This window comes from Symphalangus syndactylus, chromosome 3 (assembly GCF_028878055.3).
Source record: "Symphalangus syndactylus isolate Jambi chromosome 3, NHGRI_mSymSyn1-v2.1_pri, whole genome shotgun sequence".
NCBI lineage: Eukaryota > Metazoa > Chordata > Mammalia > Primates > Hylobatidae > Symphalangus > Symphalangus syndactylus.
The window spans coordinates 72419515-72446924 of NC_072425.2; the positions used below are offsets into that span (position 1 = coordinate 72419515).

The window sequence follows — 27410 nt, forward strand, 5'->3', positions numbered from 1 at the left end:
ATCAACATTGTTGTGATTGTAATATTTACTCATGTAATTGTTCTGAAAGTTAAATAAAATGCCTTATGAAAGCCCAGACGCCTTGGCTCACGCCTGTAATCCCAGCACTTTGGGAGACCAAAGCAGGAGGATCACTTGAGGTCAGGAGTTGGAGACCAGCCTGGCCAACATGGTGAAACCCTGCGTCTACTAAAAATAAAAATAAATAAAAATAAAAAATTAGCCATGTGTGGTGGTGCATGCTTGTAATCCCGGCTACTTGGGAGGCTGAGTTGGGAGGATTGCTTGAACCTGGGAGGCGGAGGTTGCAGTGAGCCGAGATTATGCCACTGTACTCCAGCCTGGGCTGTTGCCTGTACCCTCCACCACAAAGAGGATTAGTGGTTGTTGAGCATCTTTGGATTTCAGATGCAGCCAATTTTGAGTGGAGACCAGGGCAAGAAAGGACTTTATAGCAGGTTAGAGTTGTGCTGCAGTCTGCCCTGAGTCTTGTGCTAAATAACCCAGCAGGCCCAGTGGTGCTTGAGGTACCCATGGTGGAAAGGATGCTGCTCAGTCTCCGACAAGCTCCAATAGGGGAGGCACAGCAGAGGCCCACAGTACAGATAGAGTGAGACTCTATCTCAAAAAAAAAAAAAAAAAAAAAAAGCAAACGAATAAACAAAAAAGTACCTTATGGAAAACACCTAACCCAGGAACTCGTTTCTTGTGAGGGCTTGCTGTCTGGCTCACAGATGTTGGCTTCTTACCATGTCCTCACATGATAGAAAGGGCCAGCTAGTTCTCTGGGGTCTCTTTTATAAAGGCACTAATCCCCTTCATTACCTAATCACTTCCCAAAGGCTCACCTTCTCATACCGACATTGGACGCTGGGTTTTAACATGTGAATTTTCAGGAGACTCAAACATCTAGACTATAGCAATCCACATGTCACCAATCTTCTAATATTGCTAGTTTCACACCCTTGGTCAACAAACGACGCCATCCTCCCCTAGCCAGAAGTCTATGCATATCTGTATCTTGGGCCACTTCTTCCATACACAGTGAACAACCAAGTGTGCCGGTTGCAGCTCTGTCCACTGAGAGGATTTCCCCCACACTCTGTCCTTAAGGTCAATACTGAATGAGACTATAATGTGGCAACTGTCCATTTTCTCCTTTCCCTCATATACTAAGCCAAACCATCTGTGAACCAGATGCAAGAGTTTTCCTCTTCCACCACTGGATCATCCAGAAGCTGTTGTGAGGCCATGTGTGTGAACTGAGGAAGAGGCATTAGTGCCACAAAAGTGACATACCCTCTGGAGCTGCTTGGGCCTGACCCTTATGAACCATTTTTCATCAGACAATAAATTACAAAAGTTCCTTATGATTCAGTGGTTATGATGATGGCCCATCCGTGGTGAGCATCTCCATTCTCATCACCACTTGACAACCTATAGTTAGTCTCTATAATGGCACAATAGCCCTCATCGAGCTTCTTTTCATATAGTGCGTGGTTCTCTGCTTCAGAAGGCATGACTATATCCAGAACACTGTGGGCCTCTGCTGTGCCTCCCCTATTGGAGCTTGTTGGAGACTGAGCAGCATCCTTTCCACCATGGGTACCTCAAGCACCACTGGGCCTGCTGGGTTATTTAGCACAAGACTCAGGGCAGACTGCAGCACAACTCTAACCTGCTATAAAGTCCTTTCTTGCCCTGGTCTCCACTCAAAATTGGCTGCATCTGAAATCCAAAGATGCTCAACAACCACTAATCCTCTTTGTGGTGGAGGGTACACGATGCTATGATTTCTTTCTCTCCTGGAGATATGTGGGTGTCCCAGCATATCTCTAACAATTGGGCCCCTAATAATTTCACCAATATGGCAGCCCCCTGAATCTTTTTCATTTTATCTTGGACCCCATATGTCTAACTAGAGCATCCACAGTCTTTGCTACTTTCTGTTCCCCAGATCCAATTAACATAATATCAATGAGGTAATAGACCATCATGATATGCTGCAAAATGTCAAGATGATCAAGGATCATGAAGACTATTTTATTTCAGAAATCAGGATGCTTAATACAACCTTGATCCAATTCAGTGAAGGTGCATTACTATACTTCCCACACTAATGTGAACTCTTTTGATCACCTTTACTGACAGAATGGGGGGGAAAAAGTATTCTTGAGGCCAATAACCAAATACCAAGTACCAGACCTGTTACAGTAAAGATGCCACATATAGAGGAGCAGCTATAATTGGGGCCATTTGTATAAATCTATGGTAGTCCACCTTTATTGCTACAGCCTATCTGGTTTTTACAGGGGTCGTGCAATTGAATTGAACAGGGATATGATGGCTCTCCTTTAAACTTTGCAGCTGAAATCCTATATCCAACAGCCCTGGACAGGGTTCATATAGAAACTTCCCCAGAATGTAGTTCTATCTGGGGGAGAATTAGAGGTCCACATATTGTATATACTTGCTGGAGAGCTGCAGAATCCTCCCTCCAAGGACCCATAGTCCCTTCTTTTTTTTTGAGATGGAGTCTCGCTCTGTCGCCCAGGCTGGAGTGCAGTGGCACAATCTCGGCTCACTGCAAGCTTCGCCTCCCGGGTTCACGCCATTCTCCTGCCTCAGCCTCCCTAGTAGCTGGGACTACAGGCGCCCGCCACCACGTAGGCTAATTTTTGTATTTTTAGTAGAGATGGGGTTTCACCGTGTTAGCCAGGATGGTCTCAATCTCCTGACCTCGTGATCCGCCTGCCTCGGCCTCCCAAAGTGCTGGGATTACAGGCATGAGCCACCGCGCCCGGCCCCATAGTCCCTTCTAAGTGGATTTTGGGTCTGAAAATTACTCGAATATGAAAACGGGGATAGAGAGAATTTATAGTGGTAACTAACATCAGTCTTTCTATCATCATTTCTTTTTTTTTTTTTTTTTTCTGGCTATAACTCAAGCATCACCTTAGTTGGCTGCCCGTCTGCCTCACCTCTAAGAACACCAAGCTCTGTGAACCATCATTATAGACTCTTGCAGGTCAAGGTGCTCTATTTGACACTCCACTCTTACTGTTAATTATGATAATTATGTCTCCATGCATCTGATGCGGATGCTTAAGCACTGCCACTGGTCTCTGTCATTCTGAAATCTTTCTGTTCCCATTGACACCAGAAAAGAGATTCAGTTTTGCAATACCACTTAAGATTATCAGCCCTAACCTACAGAGGACAGACACCCCTGAGCTGTCAGTGATTCTGGTGCCCCTCACCAGCACATTCCTTATCTCTTTGATAAAAAGAGTACCCCTGGGCCCTCTTTGAAAACCTAGTCGGCAATAAGTAGTCTTATGCAATAAACCCATTCTATCACGCCGTCTTCTCTGAGCCTACTAACCTCCTCCTCTGTACATCTCCACCTCCTTTGCTGAAGGTCATCATGTTCAAGCTTCAAGGAGCCATCCCAGCAGCACGTTGGACCAGCTTCATGTTTCCTTGCTAGAACATTTAATCCTGAATCATGAAAGAACATTCCAGTGTTCTTTCACTCTCCCATAATCAGCTTTATATTTTGCTCTTCCACCCTCCCCTAACCCAGTACTCTCAAAACCATTCCTGCACATGCTCTGCTGGTTCCAGACAGTACATATTTTGCATGCCAAGTTCTAAAGTTATTTTGGTGAATACCTGTTTCTACTATAGCAGATATTAAACCTTCCTCTTTGGGTTATGCTGAGACCTGACCCTAGTTATTGGTCTGGAGGCAATGAGCTGGAGGGTGGGATTGAGAGTGTCAGATCACGAGAACAACCATTATCTTTCATTTTATTTATTTATTATTTCTGTTTTGTTTTGTTTTGTTTTGTTTTGTTTTTGAGACAGCGTCTCCCTCTGCTGCCCAGGCTGGAGCACAGTGGTACAATCATGGCTTACTTCAGTCTCAACCTCCTGGCAAGTGATCCTCCCACCCCAGCCCCCCAGGTAGCTGGGACTAGAAGCATGCACCAGCATGCCCAGCGATTTTTTTTTTTCTTTAGTACAGATGAGGACTTGCTATGGTACCCAGGCTGGCCTCAAACTCCTGAGCTCAAGCAATCCTCCTGCCTCAGCCTCCCACAGTGCTGAGATTACAAGCTTGAGCCACCGCACCAGCCTTTAACCATCATCTTTTGATACAACCACTCCAGGTGAGGTCTTTCTTGGTCTTCAGGCAAACGAAGGCTCTTCCCTTTTAGTAAGAACTGTTGGTTCTGCCAGCCAAGAGGGGTCAAAGGAATACAGCAAAAAGTTCAAGGTTCTCAGACACATCCATGCAAATTTTTTCAAGCTGGCAGCCTAACACAGAAGACGAGTGGAGGCTACACATTCACTTGTTCTTGCAGCCCGGCCACCTTATTATTAATTCCTAGGCCTGATCTGTAGCCCAGGCTGTCCCACAGCTGCAAGAGACAAGATTCTCTTTATATGCTTCCAGGGAAGCTGTCTGGCTTTTATAGATTCCCTTAATAGTTGGCTGACCTGGCCGGGCAAAATGACTCACGCCTGTAATGCCAGCACTTTGGGAGGCCCAGATGGACAGATCACTCGAGGTCAGGAGTTGGAGACCAGCCTGTCCAACATGGTGAAACCCTGTCTCTACTAAAAATGCAAAAATTAGCCAGGTGTGGTGGCTCACACCTGTACTCCCAGCTACTTGAGAGGTTGAGGCAGGAGAATCGCTTGAACCTGGGAGGCTGAGGTTGCAGCGAGCCGAGGTTGCAGAGAGCCGAGATTGCACTACTGCATTCCAGCCTGGGCGACACAGCAAGGGTCCATCTCAAAAAAAAAAAAAAAAAGGAGTGGAGTGAGTCAGGCCAGGCACGGTGGCTCACACCTGTAATCTGAGCACCTTGGGAGGCCGAGGCAGGCAGATTACTTGAGGTCAGGAGTTTGAGACCAGCCTGACCAATACGGTGAAATCTCATCTCTACTAAAAATACAAAAATTAACTGGGCTTGGTGGCACACACTTGTAATCCCAGCTACTGGGGAGGCTGAGGCATGAGAATTGCTTGAACCTGGGAGGCAGAAGTTGCAGTGAGCTGAGACTGCACCACCGCACTCCAGCCTGGGTGACAGCAGGAGACTCTGTCTCAAAAAAAAAAAAAAAAAAAAAAAGTGCATCCACAAGATCACTGCTATCTCCTATCTCGATTCCTCTGGCACCTCTTGAAAAGGGTACAAAATGCCTCCTAGAATTGTCCATCTAGGGGGTGGGCAGCCAGAGCATTTGGTTGAGGGCCATCCCTTGGGGCCATTAACTCCTTTTACTTGGAGGCTACATTTGGCAAAATCACCTTTCAATATTAATAATCTACAGAAATAGTAAAAACTCATGAGTCTTCAGCCCCTTGGACACAAGTCCTTTTTTAACCCAAAAGACCTACATAATCATATGCTTACAGATAATATTCATGAAGGTTTTAAGTTTTGTTGTCTAAGATTTACTCATGGCCACATGACCTGTTGACTACATGGATTCAATAATATGAACCTTTTTAAAGTTCCTTTTCAGTTCTTTTCATAAGACTGAAAAGCCCCAGAAAAACAGCAGTAGAAACCTTAAGTGAATATTCCACAAGATTAAAGATAGATAACAATTTAACTAAGATTTCATTAGGTCTTTTATTCTTTAACCTCATTGTCTAAAATGTCAGTTATCTTGGCACTGAACTTGAGATTTCAGAATGCTGTTTCTCTGTATTTGGAAGGATTTGACTGTTAGAAAACAGTCATAAGGGCCAGGCAGGGTGGCTCACACCTGTAATCCCAGAACTTTGGGAGGCAGAGGCGAGCAGAGCAGTTGAGGTCAGGAGTTTGAGACCAGCCTCGCCAACATGGTGAAACCCTATCTCTCCTAAAAATGCAAAAATTGGCCAGGCATGGTGGTGGGTGCCTGTAATCCCAGCTATTCGGGAGGCTAAGGCAGGGAGGCGGAGGAGGCGGAGGTTGCAGTGAGCCAAGATCACGCCACTGCACTCCAGCCTGGGCGACAAGAACAAGACTCTGTCTCAAATTTAAAAAAAGAAAAGAAAAGGATAAAAGGAAAATAATCATAAGAAATATTTAAGACTAATGAGAAATGTGATAGTATTTATAGAAGAAAGAGATGAAGCATTTGTATACATACATGATCATGAAATTCTCTTGGTCAGAAACCAAAGTCACTATATGCCTGCCTTGAGGTCATTATGAAAGGCAAGAAGTATTAAATGCATCAGATCATTGGGAAAATATGAAAAACACAACACTAGCTGACTAACAGGTTTGACGCTATGGGTACTGGGAGAGGTTCTCCCTGAGATAAATTCATACCCCTTCCCAGTTCTCTAGTGGTTGCCACTATATCCATCTCTTCCTTGTGGAGAAAATTGTAGCTTCAGGCTTTTGAAACCACATCTTTGGCCATGACCCTCTGGAAGGGTCCTACCCCTTAAATGCTATAACTTTCCTCTTGGCAAGACTCCAGAGCTGCTTTTTTTTCAATCCAAGCATTTCAGTAGATTAGTAACAAGAACACCTAAGATGCTGTTGACCTTAGGTTTGTGCATTTCACTTCGGGTTGGTAAAAGGCCTGTTATTTTGTCCAATTTAACAGACAGTATCTTTTGGGTTTTTTTGTTTTTGTTTTTTAGAGACGGAGTTTCACTCTTGTTGCCCAGGCTGGAGTGCAATGGTGCAATCTCGGCTCACCACAACCTCCGTCTCCTGAGTTTAAGCGATTCTCCTGCCTCAGCCTCCCGAGTAGCTGGGATTACAGGCATGTGCCACCACGCCCGGCTAATTTTGTCTCTTTAGTAGAGACAGATTTTCTCCATGTTGGTCAGGCTAGTCTCAAACTCCCGACCTCAGGTGATCTGCCTGCCTCAGCCTCCCAAAGTGCTGGGATTACAGGCATGAGCCACCACTCCCGGCCCAGACAATATCTTTTTGAAGGTCCTAAGAGGTGGCAGAGCAAAGAGCATGAATTTGGCCACTGGGCACATCTGGATTGGATTCCCAGCTCACTGAGCAGCCTTGGGGCAGTTTTTGTTTTTGTTTTCGTCTTTGTTTTGAGATGGAGTCTCGCTCTCTTGCCCAGGCTGGAGTGCAGTGGTGCCATCTCGGCTCACTGCAAGCGCTGCCTCCCAGGTTCACACCATTCTCCTGCCTCAGCCTCCTGAGTAGCTGGGACTACAGGCACCTGCCACCATGCCCAGCTATTTTTTTTCTATTTTTAGTAGAGACGATGTTTCACCATGTTAGCCTGGATGGTCTCAATCTTGACCTCATGATCCGCCTGCCTCGGCCTCCCAAAGTGCTGGGATTACAGGCGTGAGCCATTGTGCCCAGCCCAGACCTACATTTTAATATTGGCTTTAGCCAGGTATAGTGGTATGACTATAGTCCCAGCTATCTGGGAGGCTGAGGAGGGAGGATTGCTTGATTCTAAGAGTTCAAGACCAGCCTGAGCAACATAGTGAAACCTTGTCTTTGACATTTTTAGCTATATAACCTTGGGCAGGCCGGGCACGGTGGCTCACGCCTGTAATCCCAGCACTTTAGGAGGCCGAGGCAGGTGGATCACGAGCTCAGGAGATCAAGACCATCCTGGCTAACACGGTGAAACCTCGTCTCTGCTGAAAAAATACAAAAAAATTAGCCGGGCATGGTGGCGGGTGCCTGTAGTCCCAGCTGCTTGGGAGGCTGAGGCAGGAGAATGGTGTGAACCCGGGAGGCAGAGCTTGCAGTGAGCCGAGATCGCACCACTGCATTCCAGCCTGGGCGACAGAGTAAGACTCTGTCTCAAAAAAAAAATAAAATAAATAAATAACCTTGGGCAAATTATTTAACCCCTCTGTGCCTCCATTTCCTCATTCTAAATTTTTACAAATAACACCTTCTCCATAAACTGATTTAATAATTAAATAAAATACAATATGTAAAAAGCTTAGGGCAAGGTTTGGCACATGATAAGATCTCAACCAATACAACTGATTGATATTATAGATAAATGTCATTGTTATTATTTTTATCATGTGTGCACTTTGCCCTAGGAACAGTGTGACTTAATGAGCTTGCCAGCTGATGACTCTGTTCAATCAAGTGCACGTTCTGTACAGTTCACTCCCACATGTTTATTAAGCTGCCACTATGAGTAAATCTTAAAGGATGGGTGGGATTTTGAGAGGCTAGAGATGGACATGTAAGGGCATCTCACATTGAAAGGAACTGCACAAAGGAAGACAGAGTTAGAAAGTTTCAAGAACAGCAAACAGTTCAATATATCTAGACCACGCGTAATATTCACCCACTTACTCATTTTTAAAACATTTTCCAACCAGCTATGATTAACAGGTACTGTGCTAAATGCTGGGATAAGCAGGAATAGAATGTGGTGCCTGCCCTTAAGGAGTTTAGTTTAGGCCGGGCGCGGTGGCTCACGCTTGTAATCCCAGCACTTTGGGAGGCCGAGGCGGGCGGATCACGAGGTCAGGAGATCCAGACCGCGGTGAAACCCTGTCTCTACTAAAAATACAAAAAAATTAGCCGGGCGTGGTGGCGGGCGCCTGTAGTCCCAGCTACTCGGAGAGGCTGAGGCAGGAGAATGGCGTGAACCCGGGAGGCAGAGCTTGCAGTGAGCCGAGACTGAGCCACTGCACTCCAGCCCGGGTGACAGAGAAAAACTCCGTCTCAAAAAAAAAAAAAAAAAAAAAAGGAGTTTAGTTTAGAGGAGAGACATAGTTGTCAACACTGTGTGGGCTGCTGCTGTTGCATGAGCTATGCTACATGAACACAAAAGCAAGCAAGCAGCATTTTTCCATGTAGGGAGGAAGAGAGAGAGAGCTGAAAATGAGGGCTGGACCCATTGCAGAGGCCTTAAAGACTAGGCTGAGATGACTGTTTAATGAAGAACCAGTAAAAACGTTTTGAATAGGGGAATGATATGAACACCTGAACTGGAAAAAGTAAATAGAACAGTATTTATTGTAGAACATACCTATATTCACCCATGCTGAGATCCTGGACTATTATAAAGAAAACAAGGCCAGGTGTGGTGGCTCACGCCTATAATTCCAGCACTTTGGGAGGCCGAGCTGGGTGGATCATTTGAGGTCAGGAGTTCGAGACCAGCCTGGCCAACATGGTGAAACCCCATCTCTACTAAAAATACAAAAATTTGCTGGGAGGCTGAGGCAGGAGAATTGCTTGAACCCGGAAGGTGTAGGTTGCTGTGAACCGAGATCACGCCACTGCACTCCAGCCTGGTGACAGAGCAAGGCCCTGTCTCAAAAAAAAGAAAAAAAAAAACAGCAATATCCTTTAATTAAATCAAGTCAGGATCTCCAAAGTTGGCCACCATAGAAATCTCTTTGCATGAAAAGGGACAACTGGACTTGGAAACCTGGACTCTTGCTTCTTTCTGTGGATGCGGCTGCTTTTCCATGGCTGCTGTGAACATGTGGCCTCCAGAGGGCGCTGTCCCCTGCAGCTCTTCAGATCAAGCTGTGGTTTTTAACCCCGAGCAGCATCGGAATCCCCTGGACGGCTTTCATCATTGGGTCCCACACCAGAGTTCCTGATCAGTAGATGTGGGTGACACACAGGAGCCTGCATTACTCCCGAGTCCCCAGGGAGATGCTGCTGCTGCTGCTGGCCCTGAGACCACACTGTAAGAACCCTGCTCCCAAGGATCTAAGGCCCTTCTTTATGTCTTCAGAAACAGGGCCAAAACTTTGAAAGGAAACCTTACTAAAAGTAATGAGGAGATATATATATATATTTGGAATATATATACATATGGAATATATATCTATATATGGAATATATAGATATATTTGGAATATATATATATTTGGAATATATATCTATGGAATATATATATATTTGGAATATCTATGGAATATATATATATTTGGAATATATATATGGAATATATATATTTGGAATATATATATGGAATATATATATGGAATATATATATTTGGAATATATATATGGAATATATATATATTTGGAATAGATATATGGAATATATATATATTTGGAATAGATATATATATTTGGAATAGATATATGTTTGGAATAGATATATATATTTGGAATATATATATATTCGGAATATATATATGTTTGGGATATATATATATTCGGAATATATATATGTTTGGGATATATATATATTCCGAATATATATATGTAAAAAAACACACACACACAACGGAGCTAGACCCAATCATATAATATTGCTTATTCTTTGTGCCTCTGAGCTCTGAGAATCGCCTGAGCTCTGATTTTCTGATTGAGAATTGGCCTTTCTTCCCCAGCTCCCTGCTTCAGGGCAGATGAATACCCCTCATGAGTAGCATAAGAGGTTTTATCCACTGGCCTTCACAGGAAGAAAGCCAGTGAGAGTGTTACACAGAATACAACACAAGAACTGTGTAATCTGAATGAGGAACATACATATAAAATAGCAGAAAGCTTTTATTTCCTTAACAGTTGATATGGTTTGGATGCTGGCCCCACCCTAATCTCACATTGAAATGTAATCTCCAGCGTTGGAGGTGGGACCTGGTGGGAGGTGATTGGATCGTGGGAGGTGATTGGATCATGGGAGTAGATTTATCAGGAATAGTTTAGCAACATCCTCTTGGTCCCATCCTCATCATAGTGATTTCTCGAAATATCTGGCTATTTAAAAGTGAGGCACCTCTCTCTCTCTCTCTCTCGCTCCTGTTCTCACCAGGCGATGTTCCTGCTCCCACTTTGCCTTTCACCATGATTAGAAGCTTCTAGAGGCCTCCCCAGAAGCAGATGCCACCATGCTTCCTGTACAGCCTGCAGACCATGAGTCAATTATACCTCTTTTGTTATAAATTACCCAGTCTCTTTATAGCAGTGCAAGAACAGCCGAATACAACAGTGTTTCATTTATTTTGTAGCACCCACCAATTCCTAGAGCAGAGTTTGTACCTGATGAGTGCCTAATAAATGTCTAAAGTGAATTGAATTATAAGACACATTTCTTCATGCATAGAAACACAACCTACTTTATTGATGTTACTCATTTGTTCTCATCTACCTATATTTATCTGATGAACTTTGAATCGTTTATTACTGTTAACATTGCTACAGCTTCCCAGATAGCACAGCTTAATAAATACCCATTCATTCTTTCTTATTTTTTTTTTTTGAGATGGAGTTTCGCCCTTGTACCCCAGGCTGGGGTGCAATGGCACAATCTCGGCTCACTGCAACCTCCACCTCTCGGGTTCAAGTGATTCTCCTGCCTCAGCCTACCGAGTGCTGGGATTACAGGCATGCGCCACTACACCCGGCTAATTTTTGTATTTTTAGTAGAGACGGGGGTTTCACCATGTTGGCCAGGCTGGTCTTGAACTCCTGACCTCAAGTGATCTGCCCACCTTGGCCTCTCAAAGTTTGCAAACAGCTACTAATTTTTTATTTTTTTCTAATTTATTTGTGTTTTTTTTTTTATTTGTTTACGAGGAAATATTTTCAATGGTTTTATTCCTGGATGAGAATCCCAAGGCCACATTCTATTAGATTCAGCTTCTGAATGGTCTTTTAAACACAAACATGGCTGCATGAAGTTCATGTCACAAATTTGATGTCATGAAAGAGAAATTTAGTTCATTAGCCACCTGGAGTGGATAAGATGGGTAGACACTGCATATATAAAGGAATAATCCATGAGTGATTGAGGCTAAAAGTAATCCTCTTCAGAACTAGGTCAAGCAGTTTATTTAGGGTTTGGATGGTGAGTCAGCCTGGAGAGGCTTGGACTTCTAGGATGAGGAACTTGTAAGGGGTGTGTGTGTGTGTGTGTGTGTGTGTGTGTGTGTGTGTGTGTAGCTTGGTTAAAATAGTGATTCATCTTTCTGGAAGAGCCTCTATCTCTCTTTGTCTCTTTCTCTTCTCTCACGCTCTCTTCATCCCATTCTCACACATTTGCTCTTGTTCTCACGCTTTCTAGGACAACCCTTTCTCTCTCTCAGGCCTGCTTTGTCTCCTGTTTCTTTCTGGCGCCCCTTTTTAAGAACTAGTGCAAGGCTTTTGCCTGAGACATGACAGAGCAGGTGTATTAGTCTATTCTGACACTGCTGTAAAGAAATACCTGAAACTGCATAATTTATAAAGAGAAGAGGTTTAATTGACTCATGGTTCCACACGCTGTGCAGGAAGCATAGCCGGGGAGGCCTCAGGAAACTTGTAATCATGGCAGAAGGTGAAGGGGAAGCAGGCACATCTTTACATGGCTAGAGCAGGAGGAAGAGAGAGAGTGCGGAGGTGCCACACACATTTAAACAACCAGATATCATGATAACTCATTCATTATCATGAGAACAGCACCAAATGGGAAACCCACCCCCATGGTCCAATCACCTCCCACCAGGCTTCACCTCCCATATTGGGGATTATAACTGGACATGAGATTTGGGTGGGGACACAGACCCAAACCATATCAGCAGGGGAGGGAAAAGAAGTGGTGAGCCCAGGGTGACCCTTGGTGGGACTTGATCTGAGTCCCCATTGTTACTCCTCCACCCATTCCATCTGCTATCCTGTCCTGCCCTATTTGGACTCCAAACTGAGGTTCACGGAGAAGCTTTCACGGGCATCTAGACACTACTGTCATCTCCTGTCATCCACCCTCATTTCTTCCTATGCATGCTTTAGTCTATGTTTTGAGGATCCCTGGGCCTTTGGAAATATGAGGGAGCTTTGCTGGTCCTCTATCTGCACGGGGAAGACAACAACAACAACAAAAAAATAAATAAGAAGGAACACATAAGAGGATCATAGATAGTGTCAAAGGGTAACTGGTAATTGTATAGCTTTAAGGGAGAAGTTTTATGCCTATTTTTCTTTCAGAAACAACCTATGGTCTTCACAAGCCCTGGCACTGAAATAAACATGAAATGAATAACTAAGCACAGTTTCTAAGCTGTAGTTTATGATCTTTGGCAAGATAATGATCCAAGGAAGACATAGTACAGAAATAAGAAAGAATAGGTAGGCCGGGCACAGTGGCTCATGCCTGTAATCCCAGCACTTTAGGAGGCTGAGGAGGGCAGATTACCTGAGGTCAGGAGTTCGAGACCAGCCTGGCCAACGTGGTGAAACCCCGTCTCTACCAAAAATACAAAAATTAGCTGAGTGTGGTGGCAGGTGCCTGTAATCCTAGCTACTCAGGAGGCTGCGGTAGGAGAATCACTTGAACCCGGGAGGCAGAGGTTGCAGTGAGCCGAGATCACACCATTGCACTCCAGCCTGGGGGACAAGAGCGAGACTTCGTGTCAAAAAACAAACAAACAAAAAAATAGGCCAGACATGGTGGTTCAGTTCACTCCTGTAATCCCAGCACTTTGGGACGCCAGGGTAAGCAGATCACTTGAGGTCAGGAGTTTGAGACCAGCCTGGCCAACATGGTGAAACCCCATCTCTACTAAAAATACAAAAATTAGCCAGGCATGATGACAGTCACCTGTAATCTCAGCTACTCAGGAGGTTGAGGCAGGAGAATCACTTGAGCCCAGGAGGCAGAGGTTATAGTGAGCCAAGATTGTGTCACTGCACTCCAGCCTGAGCAACAGAGTGAAAAAAATAAAAATAAATTAAAAAGTAAAAATTAAAACTGTAAAAAAAAATTTTTTTTTTGAGATGGAGTTTTACTCTTGTTGACCAGGCTGGAGTGCAGTGGCACATTCTTGGCTCACTGCAACCTCTGCCTCCCGGGCTCAAGCAATTGTCCTGCCTCAGCCTCCCAAGTAGCTGGGATAACAGGCGTGAGCCACCACGCCTGGCTAATTTTGTATTTTTAGTAGAGATGGGGTTTTCACCATGTTGGTCAGGCTGGTCTCGAACTCCTGACCTCAAGTGATCCACCTGCCTTGGCCTCCCAAAGTGCTGGGATTAGAGGCGTGAGTTGCTGCATCTGGCTTTTAAAAAAAATTCAAAAAACATTAAAATTAAAATAAAGAATAAAATAAAAATAAATAAATAAAAATGTCATTGGATCCCCATAATACTTTAGTGAGAAAATCGGTTTCATTTTATGCACAAAGAAACTGAAGTTCAGACAAGGTAGATGATACACCTGTAATCACACAAGAACGTGTAACTAGATAGAGCCCAGTCCTTCTAACTCACAGCCTAGTATGCTTACAAGTACATATGGGCAAACTGTTGACCCTCATAAAACTTAAGACATATAATCATACTATCCAAAATCCCCCCAGAAGGTTACATCTAAATTTATATTCACCTATAGAAAAGTCTTATTATTGAAAAAAAAAAATAAGGGTGCTTGGATTTTCTCCCTACAAAGACAATAACATGTGAAGGTGAAAGAAAGATGACACTCAATAACTAGATGTTTAGTTCAAAAACAGCCAAAGCAAATACTTTTTATACGATAACTTCTTCTCAGTCTTTCTTTATAGGATGTTTTATTGGTTTTGAATCAAGAATAGTTAGACATTTGTGGAAATGTTCAAGTAGAAAAAACAGGGGGTGCACACACACCCACATACCCTCAGAGGAAAACCAGTATAATGCAAGAAACAGAATAAAATACACATCTTATTTTATTCTGTTTTATTTTATTCTGTTCTCTTTTATTCAGTTATTTTACAACTGTCACTACTTTTAGCAAGAAACAAGATATTCTACCCATAAAAAGTAAACAGGATGCTATAAAAAAGACATTGAGAAAAATGAAAAGTTCTTTACAACACAAGGTATGACTAACAAAATTTAAAATTCAATAGAAGAGTTGGGCAATGAAAATTAAGTAAACCTTCCAGAAGGTAAAACTATAATAGACAGAGATAGAAATAAAAGGACAAGAGACTTAGAGGAGAAATCAAAGCAATTCTGGAAAAAGTAAACAGATAAGTTGAAAGGAATTAAATTATCAAGGACTAATATACCCCCCAACAAAAAGCAATCCAGAATACAAGAATGTAAGTCTCCATCTGGAAGGAGGTCACCAACAGTCCAATTTAAACAAATGAAAATAAATTTTAGAGAAACAAAGTGAGTAAAAGATTCTAAAGTCACTTTCAGAAAGGAAAAACAGGTCACACACAAAGGGTGGGGGAATCGAAAGGACATTTAATGCTCAACAGCAACACTGAGAGGTGTTAGGACAATTACTTCAAAATCTTTAAGGAACCATGCCTGCCAAATCCTATATCAAATTACAAATCAAGTGTGAAGATTAAATAAGGACATTTATAGACATGCATGGGCTCTAAAAATTTACCTCATGTGTCCTTAAGAAACCACTGAAGAACATGCTTCAGCAAAATAAAGGAATTATAACCAAAAAACAAAAAAACCCAAAAACCAAAAACCAGAAAAACCCAAGGCAGCATGAGATACAGAAAACAGAATCTACATAGGGCAGCAGCAAAGGGAAATCTCAGAGCGATGGGCTCGAGGCCGACTCAGTCCCTGAATGGTACAAGAGGATGGAACACAATGATTAATCTAGAATCACATACTCTGTAAAACTCTTTGCTTTTTCAGAGAAACAAAGACTAAAATTTTTTGTCATCAAAATAACCTCTCTAAACGAACATTAAAAGACAGTCCTGAAGATGGAAAATAATCATAAAAGATAGAAGGAGATTGAGTGAGAGTGGTGGGGAGTGTGCTCACATGCTGGTGTTAAATAAGTGCAAATACACAGAGACTGGCTGTATAAATCAGTAATAATGAAGTCTAACTTTAGAGAATAAAAGAGAAGAAGATAGAGCTAAAACCCAGACAATAATAATGTGCAAGACGGCCGGGCGTAGTGGCTCATGCCTGTAATCCCAGCAATTTGAGAGGCTGAGGCAGGTGGATCACCTGAGGTCTGGAGTTCGAGACTAGCTGACCAACATGGTGAAACCCCATCTCTACTAAAAATACAAAAAATTAGCCGGGCGTGGTGGCACACTCCTGTAATCCCAGCTACTTGGGAGCCTGAGATAGAAGAGTCACTTGAACCCGGGAGGCAGAGGTTTCAGTGAGCTGAGATCGTGCCACTGCACTCTAGCCTGGGCAACAAGAGCGAAACTCCGTCTCAAAATAAATAAATAATAATAATAATGTGCAAGATAAATGGAGATATTCTAAGGTGGTTGAATTTAGTTGGAAGAGAGTAGAGATATTGAATAACTTAGATAAGTATTAAGTACATATATTAAGCTTTTTTTTTTTTTTTTTTTTTTGAGACAGAGTCTTGCTGTGTTGCCCAGGCTGGAGTGCAGTGGCGCAATCTCGGCTCACTGCAAGCTCTGCCTCCTGGGTTCACGCCATTCTCCTGCCTCAGCCTCCCAAGTAGCTGGGACTACAGGCGCCGGCCACCATGCCCGGCTAATTTTTTGTATTTTTAGTAGAAGTGGGGTTTCACCGTGTGTTAGCCAGGATAGTCTCGATCTCCTGACCTCGTGATCCGCCCTCCTCGGCCTCCCAAAGTGCTGGGAATACAGGCGTAAGCCAGCGCACCCGGCCACATATTAAGCTTTTAAGGGTTAAAAGGAAATAACCGAAACTTCATGCTGTATTTGAAGTAAGTACTGTACTTAAGAGTAATCAAAGAGCCGTAGCCAAAAGGAAAGCTATTCCTTATTGAAGAATTCCAGCTAATGCATGCAGAAGAAATAGAGAATTAGAAAGTCCCCATTTTGTTCCCTCCTAATGAAGAAAAATGAATGCAGCAAAGATTACCACAAGGTGCTAAAACCATTGTAGGTGAAAAGTTGATGAACATGTCATGTTTACGAAGTAACAAAGTAAGGCTAGGCACGGTGGCTCACGCTTGTAATCCCAACACTTTGGGAGGCCGAGGCGGGCGGATCACCTGAGGTCAGGAATTCTAAAATAGCCTGGCCAACATGGTGAGTCCTCATCTCTACTAAAAATACAAAAAATTAGCTGGGCATGGTGGTGTGGGTGTGCGCCTATAATCCCAGCTACTTGGGAGGCTGAGGCAGGAGAATGGCTTGAAACTGGGAGGCGGAGGTTGCAGGGAGCCGAGATTGCGCCATTGCACTCCACCCTGGGTGACAAGAGCAAAACTCCATCTCAAAAAAAAAACAAAAAACAAGTGGGGCCGGGCGCAGTGGCTCAGGCCTGTAATCCCAGCACTTTAGGAGGCCGAGGCGAGCGGATCACGAGATCAAGAGATGGAGACCATCCTGGCCAACATGGTGAAATCCCGTCTCTACTAAAAATACAAAAATTAGCTGGGTGTGGTGGCGGGCACCTGTAATCCCAGCTACTCGGGAGGCTGGTGAGGCAGGAGAATCGCTTGAACCTGGGAGGCTGAGGTTACAGTGAGCCGACATAGCAACACTGCACACCAGTCTGGCGACAGAGCGAGACCCCATCTCAAAAAATAAAAATAAAAAAAACTAACAAAGTGCCACCTTGCCAATCACTTGTGAATCTAAACATTGCAATGAAGACATCAGGCTTAACTCATCTGAACCCAGTGATGAATATTAGTATCACTATTAAATGCAATGGGACATTATGTGCATCCCAAAGTAATGCAATGTGAAGTAAACTGCATTATTTATGATGTATTCTTGCCCAAAATGTTTAAGTTGAATCTAATCAAGACTTTAGCTCTCATTTCCAGTTTACAGGAAACACAGGGGTTAGAAAAACAGGTTAAATAACACCACAAAGAAGCCATCAGGCAAATCTAGAATTTGAGACCTTCTACAAGACAACTGACCTGGTCTATACAATTAGGCAATATCATAAAAAGGAAAGGAAAGAAGAGATATTCTAGATTCCAGGAAGCTTAAGAGACATAAAACATGATGACCAAAAATGACATATAGATCAAAATTGGATCCTAGTTCACACCAAGCAACAGTAAAAGCTATTTTAGAAACAGCTGGAGGACTCTGAGTACTAATGGAAACATTTTATGTACTAAGTCACTCTCATGTACATTGTTGTTCATTATACCTTTCTTTATATTTTGTAATTTGTTTTCAAAGACAAAGAAATGAAAACATGTATCTACTCACAATCCTGTTCAAAATCCCACTGTAATGGCAGAAGAAATATTTGCAAATGAATGAACTCTTTTTTTTTTGAGAGTCTCCCTCTGTCACTCAGGCTGGAGTGCAGTGGTGACCTCAGCTCACTGTAACCTCTGCCCCCTAGGTTTAAGTGATTCTCCTGCCTCAGCCTCCCAAGTAGCTGGGATTACAGATGTGTGCCACCATGCCTGGCTAATTTTTGTATTTTTAGTAGAGACGGGGTTTCATCATGTTGGCCAGGCTGGTCTCAAGCTCCTGAGCTCAGGTGATTCTTCCACCTTGGCCTCCCAAAGTGCTGGGATTACAGGCGTAAGCCATCACGCCTGGCCTATGAATGAACTCTTTACAGCTCCAGAAACAACAACAAAAAAGAAATTCAAATTGGTGGACTAAAAACATTGGGGGTCCTCAGATTGATAGGGTAATAAGAGTAGAGAAACAACAGCTCAAAGAGAAGAGCAGTCCTGCAGTGATTCAAAGCTCATAGTCAGGACTTTGTGAAAGGAAAAGAAATCATGGGGCCCCCAAATCACTAAGCTAAAGAGAAAAATCAAGCTTGGAACTGCTTAGGACCAACCTGCCTCTGGTTCTATTTCACCCCTCTGATCACAGAGAAAGATGCATATATTGATTGATGTCTCATGTCTCCCTAAAATGTATAAAACTAAGCTGTGCCATGACCACCTTGGGCACATTGTCATCAGGATCTTCTGAGGCTGTGTCATGGGTGCATCCTCAACCTTGGCAAAATAAACTTTCTAAATTAATGGAGATCTGTCTCAGATTTTCTGGGTTCACAACTTAAAGCACAGCTCAGCTATTAACAACTAGAAAACCCTCCCAAGGCAATTGTTGAACAACTGATTTAATTAATGAATAAAAGGATTAATTAATTGAGGCAATCGGCTCAGAATAACTGGGTCAGATTGACCTTTCTCTTTCTTCTTGCCTTTCCCTCCCAACACCTACCACCCCCCAGCTCCCAAATCCCTGTGCCCTTCTTCCCACACTGAGCCATGGCCAGCAAAGGCTTTTGAGACAGATATTAAAACTCACTGGTAGGCCGGGCGCGGTGGCTCACGCTTGTAATCCCAGCACTTTGGGAGGCCGAAGAGGGCGGATCACGAGGTCAGGAGATCGAGACCACGGTGAAACCCCGTCTCTACTAAAAATACAAAAAAAAATTAGCCGGGTGTGGTGGCAGGCACCTGTAGTCCCAGCTACTCGGAGAGGCTGAGGCAGGAGAATGGCGGGAACCCGGGAGGCGGAGCTTGCAGTGAGCCGAGATTGCGCCACTGCACTCCAGCCTGGGAGACAGCAAGACTCCGTCTCAAAAAAAAAAAAAAACAACAACTCACTGGTTTTCTCACCCTAAGATATGTAAAATACGGGCTGAATCAGGCTTACCGATTTGTTTGGCCTGAAGAGCACTTTATTTATTGAAAATTTTTAAATTAAAATCCAAGTTTTCAGTTTCTTTAAAACAAAACAAAAACACTAAGGCCAGGACACTGGGCCCCTCATTCTTGAATGACAACATGTGCTAGACTGGAGTTTCTGCCCTTCAGGGGCTAAAGTTCCTGCCAATCAGCTCCAGTTCTTTGCCTGTCTGACTGCTGCCAGCATTTTTGTTTTCTTCTTCTGCCCTAGATCCATGTTTTCTAGACTCTTCGGTAGTGCTTGATAAATATACAATTTCCCAGGCCTTTTCTCTGGAGGTTCTGATTTGGTGGCTATTATGGGCTGAATCGTGTTCCTCCAAAATTCATATGTTGGAGTCCTTACCCCCGGTACCTCAGACTGTGACCTTATCAGAGGTTTAGGGGCTTTACCGAGATAATCGAGTTAAAATGAGGTCATTAGGGTGACTCATCCAATATGACTGGTGTGCTTATAAAAAGGGGAAATTTGGACACAGAGACACACAGGCACAGACAGATGATGAGGTGAAGAGATGTAGTGGAAAGACAGCCATCCATAAGCCAAGGAGAGAGGCTTGGAACAGATCCTTCCCTCACAGCCCTCAGAAGGAATCAACCTCTACAATACCTTTCATCTTAGACTTCTGGCCTCCAGAATTATGAGATATGTTTCTGCTGTTTAAACTACCCAGTTATGGTATTTCGTTATGGCAGCCTTAGCAAATGAATACAGCGGGTTTGACACTGAGTCTAGAACTTTGTACACCAACACCCACATGGCTGCTGATACGAATGACCTGTGGAGCTTTATCAAAATACTGATTCCTGGGTTCCAGGTCTAAAGACTCTTGACCTCAGGTGATCCACCCACCTCAGCCTCCCAAAGTGCTGGGATTACAGGCATGAACCACCATGCCTGGCCCAGAAATTTCTCCTTCTAATTAAAAATAGGTAAATAAATTGGATTCTTTTTTTTTTTTTGAGATGGAGTCTCGCTCTGTCGCCAGGCTGGGGTGCAGTGGTGCGATCTCATCTCACTGCCACCTACACCTCCCAGGTTCAAGTGATTCTCCTGCCTCAGCCTCCTGAGTAGCTGGGACAGCTAATTTTTTGTATTTTTAATAGAGACGGGGTTTCACCGTGTTAGCCAGGATGGTCTCAATCTCCTGACCTCGTGATCTGCCGGCCTCAGCCTCCCAAAGTGCTGGGATTACAGGCGTGAGCCACTGCACCCGGCCCTCCCTCTTTTTTTAAGGCAGGAAAGCATGATCAATTTACTTAACTCTATTTCAAAGATAATGAAAAGTAAAGCAACATCATAGCATATAAAACAGCTCTGGTGAGATGAGACAACGATAGGTGTAAGCTCCTATGAGTTCTCTTTGACATGTTTAATGAGACACCCTGGGTTAGGGATCCATTTCTCCCAGTGGCTTGAGGTTAATGGTTCCCTACCATGTACACCATTATTACTTTACCATATATTTGTCACATTTCCTGCCATTCAGTTTCCAAAAGGATCACATTTCATCTTTGAGAGTTCATCCATTCTTTCCATTTCACATTTACCAAGGGCCCAGTATATGCCAGACCCTATGCCAGGCACTCAGGGTGCAGTGGGGACCTGAACAAACTCACTCCCTGCCCTTGTGGAGCCTACAGCCTAGTTCATGAGGTCAGTGAGATCCTAAAGAAAATTACGTGATTTTACAAATTCCCTGAAGAAAAAACAAGATGCCAAAATGTAGAGTTTCTGGGGAAGGACACTTCAGATAAGGTGGTCAGGGATGATCTCTCTGAAAAAGGAATATTTGAGTTGAAACCTGTAGATTAAGAAGCCAAAGAGTTGGGGGACAGCAACCCAGGCACAGTTCACTGTTCATGCAGTTCCTCAAGTGGGAATGAGCTTTGAGGACAGTGAAGGCTGATGTGGCTAAAACACTACAAGTAAAGAGAAGCAGCCTATCAAATGAGGGAGGGGTTGGACAGGCCACAAATCACACAGGCCTGAATACCTTGGTAAAGAATCTGGTTTCTACTTTAAGATTAATGAAAAACCAAGTAAGTAGATAAACCCATTTCCCATTTAGGAAAAAAAAAAAAAAGTGCAGCTTGCTGCCAGCGCAGTCTCCTCAGGGCAAACGGGAAATGGGTTAAGCAGGCAAGTCCTCCTCAGTCCCTTGTTAAACATCAACCCCACTTTCTCAAGAACGCACTGCCAGGAAGGCCAGGCTATAAGCTGTAAGAATAAGGTATTGGGACTTTTAGCAAACATCATAGGTGGTTCTGATCCACCCCCAGTTAAGAATGACTGTGCTATTAATAGCAGATCAAAATCTCAGAGAGATGGTGTGTACGGAATTGGTGGGTTCTTTGTCTCACTGACCTCAGGAATGAAGCTGTGGACCCTCGCAGTGAGTGTTACAGCTCTTAAAGTGGCGCGTCTGGAGTTTGTTCCTTTTGATGTTCAGATGTGTTCAGAGTTTCTTCCTTCTGGTGGGTTCGTGGTCTCGCTGGCTCAGGAGTGAAGCTGCAGACCTTCACGGTGAGTATTACAGCTCATAAAAGCAGTGTGGACCCAAAGAGTGAGCAATAGCAAGATTTATTGCAAAGAGCGAAAGAACAAAGCTTCCACAGTATGGAAGGGGACCCAAGCGGGTTGCCACTGCTGGCTCTGGCAGCCTGCTTTTATTTTCTTATCTGGCCCCACCCACGTCCTGCTGATTGGTAGAGCCGAGTGGTCTGTTTTGACAGGGTGCTGATTGGTGGGTTTACAATCCCTGAGCTAGACATAAAGGTTCTCCACGTCCCCATCAGATCAGTTAGATACAGAGTATAGACACAAAGGTTCTCCAAGGCCCCACCAGAGCAGCCAGACACAGAGTGTCGATTGGTGCACTCACAAACCTCGAGCTAGACACAGGGTGCTGATTGGTGTGTTCACAAACCCTGAGCTAGATACAGAGTGCCGATTGGTGTATTTACAATCCTTGAGCTAGACATAAAGGTTCTCCAAGGCCCCACCAGAGCAGCTAGATACAGAGTGTCGATTGGTGCATTCACAGACCCTGAGCTAGACACAGGGTGCTGATTGGTGTGTTCACAATCCCTGAGCTAGACATAAAGGTTCTCCACATCTCCACCAAACTCAGGAGCCCAGCTGGCTTCACCCAGTGGATCCTGCACCAGGGCTGCAGGTGGAGCTGCCTGCCAGTCCCGCGCCGTGCGCTCGCACTCCTCATCCCTTGGGTGGTTGATGGGACTGGGAGCCGTGGAGCAGGGGGTGGCGCTCCTCGGGGAGGCTCGGGCTGCACAGAAGCCCATGGAGGGGGTGGGAGGCTCAGGCATGGCGGGCTGCAGGTCCCGAGCTCTGCCCCGCAGGAAGGCAGCTAAGGTCCGGTGAGAAATTGAGTGCAGTGCCGGTGGGCTGGCACTGCTGGGGGACCCAGTACACCCTCCGCAGCCGCTGGCCTGGGTGCTAAGTCCCTCATTGCCTGGGGCCGGCAGGGCCGGCCGGCTGCTCTGAGTGCGCGGCCCGCCAAGCCCACGCCGACCCAGAACTCCAGCTGGCCCGCAAGCGCTGTGCGCAGCCCCGGTTCCTGCTGGCGCCTCTCCCTCCACACCTCCCTGCAAGCTGAGGGAGCCGGCTCTGGCCTTGGCCAGCCCAGAAAGGGGCTCCCACAGTGCAGCGGTGGGCTGAAGGGCTCCTCAAGTGCCGCCAAAGTGGGAGCCCAGGCAGAGCAGGCGCCGAGAGCGAGCAAGGGCTGTGAGGACTGCCAGCATGCTGTCACCTATCAATGGTACATCCCATTATCTGATTCTCCTATGCCCATTGCTTTTTAAAAAAACTCACAAAAATAACAATCCAAGAAACAAATTGTTAAATTATTTACAACATAGATAAAACAATGAGTGGTATTAGCCTACCAACTTTCAGAAAAGTCCATCAAAAAATGGATATAACTTCCAGGGTTCAGTTCTAAAACCTGCTTCTAAGCTCTTCCTAGTTAAGAGAGGAGCTATAGAACCCTGGCTGAGTCATCTCCTTGGCTTGGCCTTAAGACACCCCTGGGGACACTGTATCAAAAGATAAGAATCCCCAACAGGACTTCAAAATAAAAATATTCATCAACAGGTAGGCAGACTCTAATTTTCAGTAAATGTCACGTGGTTGAGAACACATCACCGGCTAGTACAAATTTATGACCCTGAAACTGAACTTCGTAGCCAAAAGGAAGAAAGTAGAACAAAGCCTTCACTGAGACTGGGGATGAGTTGGGGGTAAGGAGGTGAACAATAAAAATATTTAACCACTTATAGCACGTGGTCACAGATCCATCGGCACAGAGGCCAGTTGCCGGTGCCTGCTATGTGTACAAAGGTGCGAGCATAAGAGAGGCGAATGTCATACTAACTTCTTCTATTCCCACTTTCCCACTTACCTGGAAGAGACAGGATAAACCAAAGAAGTGGGCCACCCAAAATCATGGAATTTCTTCTGGGGCAGTTGGGACCTCTGCCATATCAACAAACTCAACTATTACTTCCTTTCAATCCATTCTGAGTCTACAAGTCCTAGACATTCAAGAAGTCGGCCGGGCACAGTGGCTCATGCCCAGCACTTTGGGTGGCCAAAATGGATGGATCACTTGAGGTCAGGAGTTCAAGACCAACCTGGCCAACATGGTGAAGCCCTGTCACTACTAAAAACACAAAAATTAGCGGGGCGTGGTGGCACACACCTGTAATCCCAGCTACTCGGGAGGCTGAGGCAGGAGAATCACTTGGACCTGGAAGGCAGAGTTTGCAGTGAGCCGAGATTGCGCCACTGCACTCCAGCCTGGGTGATAGACTGAGACTCTGTCTCGAAAAAAAAAAGTGCCTGTTCCACTCCAACCTAAGCAAAGAGGACTTCAAGAGAACAGTTTAGAAAACCAGACTCTCCCCCTGCCTCAGATTTTGAGGCAACAAGGACTGGTGCATGAATCCTGACTGGAAGATTTGGGGAGTGAGTCTTGCTGGAGGAGGTAAGCATAAAACACGACAGTGGAGCACCCCATGCTTCTAGAGATGGAAGCTCACAAATTTGAATTATTTTCACACACCCTTGAAAGAAAGTGAATCATCTTCTCTTTAATACATTTTAAGTATAACATAGAAAAGTGCACAAATCACAAGTGTGTGTACGTCTTCATGGATTATCACAAAATAAACATCCTATATAACAACTACCTGAGATCAAGAACATAAGCATTATCCCAGAAGTACCTGCCATGTCCTTCCTATTTCTCCAAAGATCATCACTATCCTCACTTCTTCTTCTTCTTTTTTTTTTGAGACAGAGTCTTGCTCTGTCCCCCAGGCAGGAGTGCAGTGGCACCTTATTGGCTCACTGCAACCTCCGCCTTCCAGGTTCAAGTGATTCTCCTGCCCCAGCCTCCTGAGTAGCTGGGACTACAGGCGTATGCCACCACGCCTGGCTAATTTTTGTATTTTTAGTAGAAACGGGGTTTCGCTATGTTGGCCAGGCTGGTCTTGAACTCTTGACCTCAGGTGATCCACCCGCCTTAGCCTCCCAAAGTGCTGGGATTACAGGCGTGAGCCACCATGCCTCGCCTTATCCCCCCTTCTGATAACAGATTAGTTGAGCCTGTTTCTGAAGATTTTGTAAATATAATTATTCAGCAGATAAGTTTGTGTCTGATTTCTTTCATTCAACATGTTCCTTCGGATTCATCCATGTTTTCAAATAACAGTAGTATACACATTTTCATTGCTATATAATATTCTACTGTATGAATTGTGAAAGGAAAATAAGTCTCGGGACCCCCAAATCACTAAGCCAAAGGAAAAATCAAGCTGGGATCTATGTCAGGTAAGCCTGCCTTCCATTTTATTACTAAATAAGATACCTACAAAGATAAAAAGCTACATACCTCCCTCACAATTTTCCCACATGGAAATTCCTTGTGGACAAAGGTCAGAAAGAACTCAGTCATCCCTCTGAGGTTCACCTGAGATAAACGCATATCTGATTGCTTCCTCTGCCCATTGTTTATGTTAAAATGCAGATTCACCGAGCCAGATTAAATTGTGTATTTGATATGGAAGGGGGCAGGGAAGTGCTGGGAGGAGAAGGGCAGGTCTCTGGTGAGGGCTCCACCCCCAGGCCTGTGCCCATGGACCTAGATGAGGACAGGCACCCCTGCCTTTTTGACCAAATGTTGCATTTCCCAAGACCACCCTGACCTGCCATGCTGCCATCCTGCGCGTATAAAAACCCCCAGGACCCTAGCGGGTATGCACACAAGCAGCTGGACGTCGAGAGGAACGCACCGGTGTAAGACCACACTGACAGATGCTGGCAAGCCAGCAGGCCATCGACCTGTGGAACAATGTGGAGTTTGGCCAGGGTGGTCAGAGCAGAGCCCGGGCTGCCGAGCGGCCTGACTCCAGGGGAAAACCACCTTCCCACTCCATCCTCTTCTGGCTTCCCCATCTGCTGAGAGCTACTTCGACTCGATAAAACCTTGCACTCACTCTCCAAGCCCATATGTGATCCAGTTCTTCCGGTACATCAAGGAAAGAAACCCTCAGATACAGAAAGCCCTCTGTCCTTGCGATAAGGCAGGGGGTCTAACTGAGTTGACTAACACGAGCCACCTACAGACAGCTAAACTAAAAGAACACCCTGTAACACACGCCCTCTGGGGCCTCAGGAGCTGTAAACATTCACCCCTAGACACTGCTGTGGGGTTGGAGCCCCACAGCCTGCCTGTCTGCCTTCTCCCCTTAGGGGTTTGAATAGCCAGGCACTGAAGAAGCAAGCCGCATCCCATCGCATGCCCTGTGAGGGGGATAAGGGAACTTTTCCCGTTTCATATTCAGTGGAAAGCTGATCAAGGACTCAAAAGAATGCAATGTTTTGTCTCTTATCTACTTAGGACCTGGAAGCTCTGGCTTCAGGTTGTCCCACCTTACCAAACCAAACCAATGTACATTACACATATTGACTGATGTCTCATGTCTCCCTAAAACGTATAAAAGAAAGCTGTACCCCAACCGCCTTGTGCACATGTCATCAGAACCTCGAGGCAGTGTCATGGGTGCGTCCTTAACCTTGGCAAAATAAACTTTCTAAGTTGATTGTGGCCTGTCTCAGATACCTTTTGGTTTACAGAATGTGTCACATTTATGTTTTTTTAAATTTTGGCAGACATCTGGATTGTTTCCAGTTTGGGGATGTTGTGAATGGTTGTGATATAAACATTCTTGTACCTGTCTTTTCTTTTGGCGTATATTTCTGTGTCTATTTCATACTCAGGAGTAGAATTCTACATCTATGCAGAATGTGGTGTTCAGCTTTAGAAGACACTGCCATACATATTTGCAAAGTGGATATAAATAGTTTATATTCCTATCAGCAATGGATGAGAATTCTACTTGCTATACATTCACATCAATTTTTTTTTTTTTTTTTTTTTTTTTTTTGAGACAGAGTCTTGCTGTTGCCCAGACTGGAGTGCAGTGGTGCGGTCTCGGCTCACTGCAATCCCCACCTCCCAGGTTCAAGCGATTCTCGTGCCTCACCCTCCTGAGTAGCTGGGATTACGGGTGCCCGCCACCATGTGTAGCTAATTTTTGTATTTTTAGGAGAGATGGGATTTCACCATGTTGGCTAAGCTGCTCTGAAACTCCTAACCTCAAGGGATCTGCCTGCCTCAGCTTCCCAAAGTGCTGGGATTACAGGCATGAGCCACCAGGCCCAGCCACACCAATACTTTATATTGATGTCTGTTTAATTTTAGCTACACCAGTGGATTGTCATTGTAGTTTTAATCATAAATTTCCCTAAAGGCTAATGAGCATCTTTTCATATATTTATTGGTATTTCAACATTCTCT

The 27410-nt window shown here is 44.5% G+C and overlaps 1 protein-coding gene across 1 annotated transcript in view; it reads left to right on the plus strand.

The window, feature by feature from the left end:
- The window catches only part of C3H9orf57 (chromosome 3 C9orf57 homolog), a 36477-nt gene extending 25647 nt beyond the window's left edge, over window positions 1–10830 (plus strand). Inside the window, exon 5 of the mRNA XM_055272273.2 lies at window positions 10756–10830. Within this exon, the coding sequence (XP_055128248.1) occupies window positions 10756–10805 (50 nt within the window). The 3' untranslated portion in view covers window positions 10806–10830. The remainder of the gene's footprint in view (window positions 1–10755) is intronic.
- The last annotated feature ends 16580 nt before the right edge of the window (window positions 10831–27410 follow it).